Here is an 11954-nt window from a genome sequence, read left to right on the forward strand (position 1 = left end):
TCAAACAAGAGCAATTTAGGCCAGCCCCTGAGAGGTTTTGATTAGCTAAAAATTTCAAACAGGCCATTCTGGTGCTGCTTCTTTATGTAAGATTAAATGTAGCAGTGCTACTTTTTTGTTTGTTTAATTGGTGTTTTTTGTTGGCTTTTGGAGCCTAAAGGTACACATTATTACTGCTTTGGTAATGCAGAATTTCCACAACCATTACTGGACATCAAAGTGATGTTAGTTTTCACTTTCTAATCGTTCAGGCCTTATATACAGCAAATTAATTTTCATCGAAAATGAGAACTCAGGTGTCTGGATTTTCTTTAACTTATTTAGCTTTTAGCTGTTATGTGATATTTGACAGTAGAGATACAGACAGGAAACATGAGGAGACACTGACGGGGATGGCATCTTCAGCTGAAATCAAACCTGGGAACTTAAACCAGGGTTCCTCACATTGCTTGACATTGCTCATGTTTTGATAGTCACCCTTTGCTCTACTATCACAACTGCTTTATTCTAAGTCTCACTCTGATCTCCTCTCTTTCTCCTACCTTTAGCCTGGAGTCATAGACAAGTTTGCCGGGGACACCAGAGCTATCATAAGTAAAGTGGCTCTTGAAGCAGAGAACAAAGGCTTGTTTGAGGAGGCAGTCAAACTCTATGAGCTGGCCAAGGTGAGCAACCCTTTCCTCAGTGATCTCTGCATCCATATTTCATTACATGCATTTATTTCATTACAGTATTATTCAGTTTTCTAACTGTCTCTGCCTCTTCATATCTATTTGTCTCTGTAGAACCCAGATAAAGTGTTGGAGTTGATGAACAGGCTTTTAAGTCCAGTCATTGCCCAGGCCAGCGCTCCTCAGTCCAACAAGGAGAGGCTAAAAAACACTGCAGTGGCTATTGCTGAGAGGTAAGGACACACACACACACGCACACAAACCATGCACAATTTAAAATCTAATCACAAGCATCATATAAATGCTTTAAACCGAATCATTTCCTTTTTCCACTGCAGGTATCGCTCTCATGGCATAGCAGGAGAGAAGTCAGTCGATAGTACTTTCTACCTGCTGTTAGACCTGACAACATTCTTTGATGAGTATCATGCAGGTCACGTTGACAGAGCCTACGATGTGAGTACAGCTCTGATAATACAGACAGGAGTGATGTGTGAAATTTTTCCGCAGTGTTATACGTGTAGTGCAGTAATTTAAATGTCCTTGACTCATCAAGAATAAATCTATAGAAAGTCATATTTTGTGAAAATACAATTACTTTTTTGGAGTGAAGCTCCTCTGTTAATGTCGTCCCTCTGTGTTTCTCTATCAGGTGATGGAGCGTTTGAAGCTTCTTCCTCTTAGTCAGGACAGCGTGGAGGAGAGAGTGGCTGCTTTCAGGAACTTCAGTGATGAGGTAAGATTAAGATCTGAACACTCAGAGGGGGCTTTCACACTATCTCAATGTACGAGGTGTTATTCTTGAAATCTTTCTAAAAGTGTAGATGTAGTAAATCTCCTGTGTCCCCAGGTGCGCCACAACCTATCTGAAGTGCTGTTGGCAACCATGAACATCCTGTTCACCCAGCACAAACGCCTAAAGGGGGCACCAGCAGGGACACCAGGGCGACCGCAGAGGACCATAGAAGACAGAGACATGGTGAGAAGTGATTTACAGAACAATAGCTACTGGAATGTCATGATACCGATATTGATACTTTTTTTTGAGTTACTCACAATGTAACCTCTATCCTGAAATCACATAACAAAGAATTTTGATAAAGATCACTTCAGTTTAGTTATTCAAGAATTGTACGCATAATATGTACACACTGATATAAGTATAATATACTTATATCAGCATAATATGCTGATATAAGCATATTATAAGCATAATATTATATACGCATAATATGTACACACTGATATAAGTATAATATACTTATACCAGTGTGTACATATTATGCGTACAATATGCGTTATAAGCTTAAATCATAATATCAAACATGCTGATGTATTGTTCAGGCTCTGATATAAATAGGTTTATTGTTATTATTACAATTCAGTTGTAGTGGTTTGATTTTTTTTTAACTAAGAATATTAAAAACACTGTAACAAATGTAAATGCTGTACACGTCTTCTTCTCCTTCTCTGAACAGCAACTCCGCAGCCAGGCCAGAGCCCTCATCACCTTCGCTGGTATGATTCCCTACAACATGGCTGGGGATACTAACGCAAGACTGGTGCAGATGGAATTACTAATGAACTGAGATGCCAACACACAAACGCACGCACACACACACACACACACACACACACACACACACACACACACACACACATTCGCACACACACAAACAGTCATATTCTCACACAATCACTGTTTTGCTGTGTATAGAATACGTTCATCATTGTGTTAACAGATACATCCTCATACATTTGAGTTTCCCTTCATTGTCAGTCTGTTGTTTTTGTTCTGTTTTGTTTTTTCTCCATTTTGTTGTTTCATATTTGTATCTTTGATGATTTGGAATAAAAAAATAAGTTTACTTTTCAGTTGTCTTTTTATTTTGAATCATTTCATGTCCATTACTTTTTCATTTAGCCTCACTTTAAAAATCCATTATGTTTTCACGGTTATTGTTGCATGTGCAGATCCTTTGATTTTAATTATAAGACAAAAGTGACAAAGGACAACACAGCAGGCCTCCATCTGCTTTGAAACTTCAGTTCAATGTTCTGTCAATTTCAAATTTTAATTTGGAAAGTGATAGCGTCAATTTTACTTTTAATCACATTTTCCTGCAGCTTTTCAAGCTTGTTTTTTCAGTCCAGGTTGTTGCAGTGGTTAAAGGTATTCCACCCTTTGAACTTATTAGTCATTAACGAACTAGAAGGATGATGTGCTGCTTCACACTGGAGTCCTCAGAGTGGACTTTACTTTTTCCTTATGAATGCCCTCATAACAAGGTGTTACATTTTGACTTGGTCATACCTTCCAATACATCATATGAACTAATAGATTTGAACTTTACAGCAACACTGTCCCCCATAATGTCTGTCTTAATTTATGATGTGAAATGATAATCAAATCACAACTGACACAATAATGAGAGTACAGCTGGTTTGAAAAAACAAACTGTTTGATTATTCATAAACATGTGCACAGGGACAGTGCAGTTTAATTGTTAGATCAGAGGAGTAAGCCACTGGGCATATCATTTTTTAAAGAGAAGCTGCAGGCTAGCTGGAACATCGGGTTCAATATAGTGCACGCAGCAAACTGTCAGTATTGTCTTGATGAAATGTAATTGAGGATGGTCAGTTTTAGATATTTCAATTCCCCTTGGTTTAAAATGGACAAATTACTGTCTACTACTACGGATCCAGGAAGTAGCCATGTTGTTTCCACAGGCTGTAGTGCAGTATCTGTGACACGTCCTGTCCCCTGGCAGATGGTCGGTTGGCTTGCACCCGACTACAGGACTGGAGGGATATTTCTGTCTGTATCAGAGGGTTGATTTCTTGGGTAACGGAAGGGAGGAGATGTTTTTTCAACCTGAACTACAACACATTCCTCTTGATAAATCCTATTCATCCTAATCCTATTTCACCATTTGCTGTTTAAAAAAGGAGTGAGAGTCTTATGTATTCTTTAAGAAAATCTTGTTTTAGCGGCAAAAAACTGACTTCAGCTGAGGTTTGCTCGCCGCCGAGCACATGCAAATCTTCAGCAACAATCACCCACCATCCCCTCTGCTAAATTTGTGGCCCACACTCTCTGTCCTTCAGTCTGGCCTGAGAGAACACAGATGGAGGCTCATTCTGTCTTGGCTGCTCCACATAACTGCAGAGATGTTGGGTTCATCCACGGCCACGGACAGAGCTGAGCCAAGTACTATGGGATCCATGCTGTTGTACTCCTACCCAGTGTTGGGAGCAGAGACACACAACTGCTCTCCAACACTAAATAATATGCCTGGCGATCTGAGAATCACCTGGCATATAAATTATATCAGATTAGATAAAATCAGATGCTAATAGACCACTCACAATTTGGTGAGCAAGTCTGCAGGCTTTAGTAAATGATATTATATGTCTTTACATCTTTATTGGTTTTTTGTATTTGTGTGTTTTAATACATCGAGCAACAGAAGACGTTCCTCTCAGGTGTGTGTGCTGCAGCTGGTGTTGTGAATCAGGCCGATGACAGACACCTCCTATTACCCGGCTATTTCACAACACCAGGGTGGCACCGCACCACTGCCGACGAGACAAAAAACAACATCATGATGCTGCTGAGGGACATGATACAAGAATTGTATTTAACATGAATGTGAATCTGTTCTGTGCTGACTTTATGGTTTTCCATCCTTTCATAACATCAATTTCATTCCCTCCCCCATTTCATGATTTGGACTCATGTAAGTTTACTCCGATGTCTGTTCCACACACTGTATGTAGACTGAATTAAATGCATTTTTCCTGTTCAAGCAAACATTTACAGTGTAAACACTGATGCATCTTATAAACCTGCCTCTACAGACTTCTAAAATCTTTATTACGCTTTCTCTGTTAATAAATAATATTACCAATATTTGCTCTTTAGATTTGTTCTGTTGTTTGGTTGTGTGAACTTGAGGTTGTAGCAGCACAGTGAAATAATAATGTACATCTTATTTTAATTTCAAAGAGAAAAACTTAGGCATCAAAAGAAATTGAACTTCATGATCGGTAATGTAAAACTCACTGGGTAAGAGCAAGGCCAAAAAAATGTGTCTTGAGGTTTCGATTGTTTGATTTAACTGTTTGATATGCTAATCCACTAAATCCACAGATAGTGGAGTCTCCATGTGGGGTGTATGAACAGAGACCCTCTTCACCACATGCTTTTGTTGTCAATAATGGGATGCTTTCAAACAGACGGTAGATTTCAAGCAAATTTAAATATTGCTTTTTAAATTCTAATCTAGAGCTGACTGGTACGAAATATAACAACTGCAACATCCAGTTCAGTGGAGCAACCATCAGGCTCTAACATATCATTATGTTGTCATGTAACATGCATTTTAAATGCTTGATAAAAATGATCTCTCTTAAAGGTCTAGTGTGTAGGTTTTAGTGCATCTGGCATTGTTAAAAACACGAAAGGCCCCCTCTAGAGTCTGTTTAGTTTTCTCCGTTCAGGGCTGTGGTAGAAACATGGCGGATTCTGTCAAAGACGACCTGCCCCTCTGTAGGTATAAAAGGGTTATTCTAAGGTAACGTAAACAGAACGTTTCTTAGTTTCAGGGGATTATATGCTAACAAAACATATGATTATGAATATTGTATTCATAATTAATAGATCCTGTTAATACCCGATCTGAGTAGAGCATGCACAAGCGTGTCTGCCATCTTGGACAGCTAGAGACGGCAACACCACTTAAGCTAACCACATATAGAACTGCAGTAAAAACAAATCTTGTAAAATTAGTTTATTATTATGATTATATTTGCGAATGATTATTTTGGATGGTGGTGCCTGGTTGCCTGTTATAGCAAAGCATATTTTTCTATCTTCATATATTGTGTGCTGATAAAATATTTGGACAAATTGTACTTTTATGCCTCTGCAATATTCCTATAATTCCCCTGTCAATAAAGCCCCACTGAATTGAATTGAATTCAATTCAATTCATTTCAATTGAACCTATGTAACACATTTGTGCATGCTCAGATCAGGCAGCTACTCACATCAGGTAGTGACAGATTCCTAAATACTAAATTCTGGACCTTTAAGGTCACTAAACTTCCTGTCTTAGCAGACATTGTTAAAAGACTGTGCGAAACAAATACTTTGTAAAAACAGAGAGAAACCGTGATTTGTGACTCTTCTCAGTAGAACATCATATCTGACTGTACTTCCTTCTATAGGAAAAACAGCTAAGTCCCAGTTTTGATGATCTGAATAACTGTCTCTAAAGGCCAATGTAGATTCATGTTAAAATCATCATCTATACAAGATACGCATTGCGATGCTGTCCAGTGTAGGAGGACTGCGGTTGGATGGTTTGTGCACTGCAGTGTCCTTGAGGCTGTTGCCTTTCAGATCCCATCCTCACATATTAATGCTATTCAGTGCAACAAACGTTGAGATGCCATTTAAATGGTGCTTAAAGTCCAATTTATATTAGCCAACGTGTTAACCTTGGTACAGTGATGCTCTGTAGTTTGACTTTTAATTAAATTTATAAATTATTTATTTGTGAAATAATTTATTCAGTCTAGGAGATCTTTGAAATTGTTAAACTATTATCCTGTAGGTGATGCATTTGTTCAGGTTAACTACAGACACCCTGTTGTTAACATTTAGACCATTTTAATTTTTTACCATGAACAGCTATCAAATAAGGAGGCTGCTGACTTGAGAGAGGAGACATCATAGACAGAAAAGAAACATTTACAACATTCATTATATTCTCAGGCCATCTGATCTGCCACCAGAGATGAAGTGCTGCAAACCTGCCCCATCAATCATGGAGCCTCCCTCATCAACAACTCGTTCTGGCTGTGATTTCTCCCATCACAAACAGATGGTCTGCACCCAATCGTCTGAAAATATGGGGTCCGGCCTGCGGGTGTGCCGAGTTCTCACCGTAGGAAACGCAGTGACCCATTTATGACTTCCCCTTGAGACACTATATTCCTACCACAGACGCATTATGGCAGAGCATCCCACTGTTTTGACCTGCTGACACTGAAAATCTGATTTCTTTTTTTATATATATACCAAAATCTTTCTTTATTTGATGTGCGATCCAAAAGGAGTCATCTTAGATATTTTCCAATCAGGTTGGGTATTGATTTGTCGATGTAAGCTTCACAATTCCTGTCACTCAGGCTTGACTGTAGTGCTGATTCACATACTGTTAAGTGGTGATGGAGTAAACTTTCAAAAGCACTGAATGCACTTTGTGTTGACAATAGTGACACCTGGTGGAGACCCCTTGACATTTTATTTTTTATTCTAAGTAAAACCTAGTGATGTAACATGGCAACATGGCACCTTCATCATTCTGTATGCAACATTTTTATTCACAAACAGAAATTCTCTAGATCACTTCCCAAATTTTCACTTTTTCTTTCAGAACCAAACTCACTCTTAAATCACTTAAATTAATATATTACATTTATTTATGAATACGTGAAACCTTTCACCCCGAAACCTCCGTCTGATGATGTCTATATTGATCTGTATATTTTACCCATTTGTCTGCCTCCTTACTTCATTTTTTTCATCTTATGTTTTGTACATATATTTATTTGTATTCTCCTTGTTTGATGCCCTTATGTCGCTGTTTAATTTACCTAAATTCTTTGTAAACTATTCTCTTTTCAATTAAAGTTTAACAAAAAAGAAAGAAAACATTTCGGTGAGAGGATTGGGGGGGGGGGGGGGGTCAGTGAACTCACCATGGTCATCAATTCAGTAAAGGCTGTATTAGACATTCAATGTCCTCCCATTTAATCGTACTGCACAGTGTCAATGTGATTACTTTTACAATAGTTTTTCGTATATAGCTGAAATAGTTTAAATTCACCAATAAAAACCATTAACTGTTGATTGATATAAAAAAGAAAATTGTATATAAAACATATAAATGACCTTAAAAGTCCTCTTGGAGAAAATGGTCGACACGCGCCCAGACGACAGGTGTTCATAATCAGAGCAGCAGGTGTTGAAAACGACGACAACAGAGAAGAGCATCCTGTCTGACTGGAAATACAATTATAACTACATTTATATGTTGTTGTTTGACGTAAAACAAGTGCAGCAATGAACTTAATCGACTTCAAGGTAGGTGTGGATAAAAATTTAAAGAGCATTATTTATCCTTAATGTGAGACAGCTCTGGTAGTTCAGAGAGGGCAGGCTAAACTGAAGATGTAGCCTAGCTAGGTTATAGGTCCATGAGCTAGGCTGTAAATAAATATATGAAGACTTGTTGTAACAACAGTTTAAGTAGAAATGTTCATTCTTCAAACCAGCTGAGCGTCGTCCTGCTTCTCCTGGGCTTCTCATGGCACCGTGTTGAGGGTAAAGATGTCTACTTAGTATAAAAATGTTACACATGTTGTGGCTTGTTGAAGTTTTACGAGTCATTTCTTCACTGTGTAGGAATCTGCAGTGTGGAGCACTGCACTGACAGCACAACATGTCTCCTGGCTAAACACCACAGGAGCTGCAAGTGTACCATGGGATATTATGGTGACCAGTGTGACAAAAGTAGGTACATTTTTCATTTAGTATTATCTTTTTATCTCTTATAATTCACTCTGCCTGTTGTTTTTAAGTATTTATTTGTCACAATAAGGGTTGTGAATCACCATTCATCTAATTGAATGGTCAAAATTGATGCACATCAATAAGATATGTGATTTTTGTTTTTTGTTTTTTTTAGTGAGGATCAGGCTCCAGAAACATTACATCCTACACTTCCCATAATTGAACCAGTAGCATTGTTTTATTTGAACCTCAATGTTCACATTTTTAAAAGTCCTTGCCCTCAGTTTGTAACATAGGCTTTACTGTACATTTTAATCCCCCAACCCAAGAAATAAGATGATACATAACCATGATGACATCATCAGGGTTATGTTTTATTAGTTGTGCCTCATCCTCCTCAGTGAGAGACAAACAGACAGACAGTTGGAGAAGAGAAAGAAATCCTCAAGTTTACAGAGGGCAGTGACGCGCACAGACTGTAAAGGGCAGGGGCAAAAAATAAATAAATGATGAATAAAATCAAAAGTATTAAACATAAACATGCTGTTGCAGTGTTCATTCTTTAAAAATCCCCAGAATGAAGGAAACAAAGACTGTGAAACTTAGATTGTTCTTGGGGAGGACCCCCACTCCCAGCCTTGGTTCCGAGTACTCATCCCTATTTTTGAGGTCTTAAGGGTTCATGTGTATGTTATCAGCTAAAACTCGAGTGTCGGTTCAGTTCCAGTGCTTGCTAATTTTTTTGTTCTTTACAGATGCAGACATCAAAGTTGTGTGCGACAGAAACTACATAGCAATCACAGTGCTAGAAGATTTCTTCAAGTATCACCATGTGCCGCTGGAGTCCCTACACTTGCCCAACAAATCATGCCGTGCTCAGAGAGCGGTCTTCAGCGGTGTGCCGTACTACGTTTCCAGAACATCTAAAGACCAATATCTAACCTGTGGAGGCAAGCCACTGGAGGTACAACAGGAGCATTATCTACTTGAAAGGCCCAGCACAAACCCGTTACTGTTGTGTAGAGAGACATTTTAACAGCTGTCCTTGTCAACAGTGTTTTTTTTCTTTTTTTCCCCTTCATTAGAAAAACTTTACCCACATCAGATACTCCCTGAGTCTACTGTCAGACCCTCAGGTTACTGGAAACATCATCAGAAATCCAGTCATTAGGCTGGACTACACGTGTGTCTTTCCATACATCAGGAGAGTCAGCTTGCCTTTCCCAGTCATCCCCTTTTCCAGGTAAGCACTGGCCTGGATACTTAAAGAATATCACCTGTATTTTAACAGCATTTCAGGTAATATATGTAAAAAAATTACTGGTTTCTGTGACAAGGATTCCCAAATGAGTTTCTTTTGAGGGGTTTTTCCTAAACCCTTTTGGCCTCCTGAAACTTGAATTTTACTGTACGCTGCAATCTGAAAACATTTAGTATTTAGTATGGATTGAAATTGCTGCTTTAAATGGTATTTAAGATGTGCTCTTGGCTCTTCTGTGTTCATGGACAGCGAGACTGTGATGCGTGTGGATGACCTTGAGGCAGAGATACAGATGATGTTGTACACAGATCGATCCTACACCGAAGCCTACAGTACTGCCCCCACCATTGAACTCCGAAACATGGTAGGCCAACATTCATCGACGAGTTTCACCAAATATGGATCAAATTAGTACTTTGGTTTGTATCTTGTCAAACACTGTAAAAAAAGTTTAAAAAATAGCTTGTTGAAAATGTTGCCAGGTGTATGTGGAGGTGACGGTCACAGAGCCAGCAGATTTCTTCCTGCTCCGCATTAATGAGTGTTGGGCCACACAGACCTCTCAGCCGAACACTACGGACGTATCGTCTCACACTCTGCTTCAGAACGGGTCAGAACTGCTCTCGTTATCTCGATAGTTTTGTCCTTTTTTAGATATAATCTCTACTCTTTTCATTCCTATTCCTCATTTTCATCTCTTTATCCAGGTGTGTGAAGGACCAAACTGTTTCTTTTCTTAATGTGAGCGCAGGACAGTCTGGCCGTAATGGAGAAAGTTCCACCATTCGCTACAGCTTTGAAATGTTTCGCTTCACAGCAGAGCCTAACCACCTCTATCTGCACTGCACTGTGCAGCTGTGTGAGCCAGACGACCACCAGTCCTGCACGCCGGTGAGCTCATCTTACTGCCATACTTGATAGTCTTAAAAGGCTAATGAGATTAGGGCTCATATTTGATTACATGTTGGTCTTAAAGGAGAACAAAACCTCCTCTCTCCCACAGAAAATGCTGCTCCTGAAACACCTCGTCGGTAGTCCTGCCTTTAATTCTGTGACTTTATGACATCACAATACATCACTGTGTCACACGTTTACACAATTTATACCTCGCAGCTAGTTTGGCACTTTACAATTCATTCTGCACAGCTGCTCTGTTTTTTGTTAGTGGTGCTGGCTCAGGCATGAGTGAGCTGACCAATTGGAGCAGACTGGGTATTCAGGAGGGTGGGGGCTTAAAGAGACAGGAGCTAAAATAGAGCATTTCAGACAAAGGGGGAATACGGTGCTGCTGCACTGGACAGTATGAGAAAACTGTTTTCTGGGCATTAAAGTTATTACTTATTTTAGCAGTAACCCAAGAAAATACAATGAAAGTGAACAAAATGCCTACTTACCCATATCTTTTATAAGATGAATTGTCTTATTGTCGTACTTTCATTTTATGTACAGAACTGTAATTCAATCAGTAAGAGAGAAGCAGTGAGAGCATACCCCGCCCAGGGCCTCCTTTCGTACGGACCCATCAGGATTGAAATGCCCGACAGACCTAATTCCAGTAAGCTCCTGTTTCTCTATCACTGTTGGAAGCGATAGTTTTCCCCTGTATTGAATGTGAATACCACGATTATGTGTTTGGCCTTTGTTTCAGGCATGCTGACGGCGGTGGTGTTGCCTGTAGCAGCCGTCTGGACCGTGTGCTTCTTCCTCATCATCCTCATCACTGTGGCCAAGGCAGGCAGCAGGAGGCTCACACACACCGAGGAACATTGACAGTAGTTGAGTTTAGTTGACAGTAATATTGCTGCTGTTGGCAGCTTTAATAAAACTTTAAAAAGCATCCACATCTTTTTTCATTCCTGTCCTGATAAATGATTCCCTAAACAAGTTTTGTGTCAGAGCAAGATTAATAAGTTTGAAACTGGGCAAAAATGTGACCAACAGAGTTTAGGTTTGCGCAGAATTCAAGTTTTATGTCAAACTTAACACTATTTCTTGAAATTCTAGCTACATTTGTTCAGCAAATAACTCAAAACATTTTCTTCAGGATGTTTACAGATTCAAAGATCATGGTTTGGGTTCAGTTTTTTTCAGGGATCAGTTTTCTTCAATCCTGGTCCCGGGGGCCTCGTGTTGGGGCAGGGAAACATCTAAAACGCCCCAGGAAAAGGATTGAAAATGCTGCTATGGTTAAAGTTGCATCCCCCACTAAAAATTCTGTGGAGGTCTGAATGTTAACTTCTCCACTGTGTTTTATTTGCTAATAGAAATGGTACTCTATCAAACAATAATGAAAGTAACCCCATTCCAGGGTGCGGAGCCAACTAAATGGGACTCCTTAAAATGAATGGTTTGTGTCTGATGCCTGTTTTTGTCGGCTCATCTGTCCAAAAACCTGTTTGTTAACTTTATCTTTCCCTGAAACCAAGATTAAACC

The 11954-nt window shown here is 39.3% G+C and overlaps 2 protein-coding genes across 2 annotated transcripts in view; both read left to right on the top strand.

The window, feature by feature from the left end:
• nup93 (nucleoporin 93) overlaps window positions 1-2539 on the top strand; it is a 29508-nt gene extending 26969 nt beyond the window's left edge. Inside the window, exons 17-22 of the mRNA XM_073472951.1 lie at window positions 549-665; window positions 786-904; window positions 1010-1127; window positions 1324-1407; window positions 1522-1650; window positions 2150-2539. Of these exons, the coding sequence (XP_073329052.1) occupies window positions 549-665; window positions 786-904; window positions 1010-1127; window positions 1324-1407; window positions 1522-1650; window positions 2150-2260 (678 nt within the window). The 3' untranslated portion in view covers window positions 2261-2539. The remainder of the gene's footprint in view (window positions 1-548; window positions 666-785; window positions 905-1009; window positions 1128-1323; window positions 1408-1521; window positions 1651-2149) is intronic.
• A 5122-nt stretch (window positions 2540-7661) lies between these two features.
• On the top strand, window positions 7662-11357 carry zpd (zona pellucida glycoprotein d). The gene is made up of 10 exons (XM_073471686.1): window positions 7662-7830; window positions 8022-8070; window positions 8152-8259; window positions 9015-9223; window positions 9345-9502; window positions 9770-9884; window positions 10003-10130; window positions 10228-10411; window positions 10970-11075; window positions 11169-11357. The coding sequence occupies exons 1-10, from the start codon at window positions 7810-7812 to the stop codon at window positions 11288-11290; spliced, it is 1200 nt and encodes a 399-aa protein (XP_073327787.1). The 5' UTR covers window positions 7662-7809; the 3' UTR covers window positions 11291-11357.
• The last annotated feature ends 597 nt before the right edge of the window (window positions 11358-11954 follow it).

The sequence above is a fragment of the Pagrus major genome, chromosome 8 (assembly GCF_040436345.1).
Source record: "Pagrus major chromosome 8, Pma_NU_1.0".
NCBI classification, from domain to species: Eukaryota; Metazoa; Chordata; class Actinopteri; order Spariformes; family Sparidae; genus Pagrus; species Pagrus major.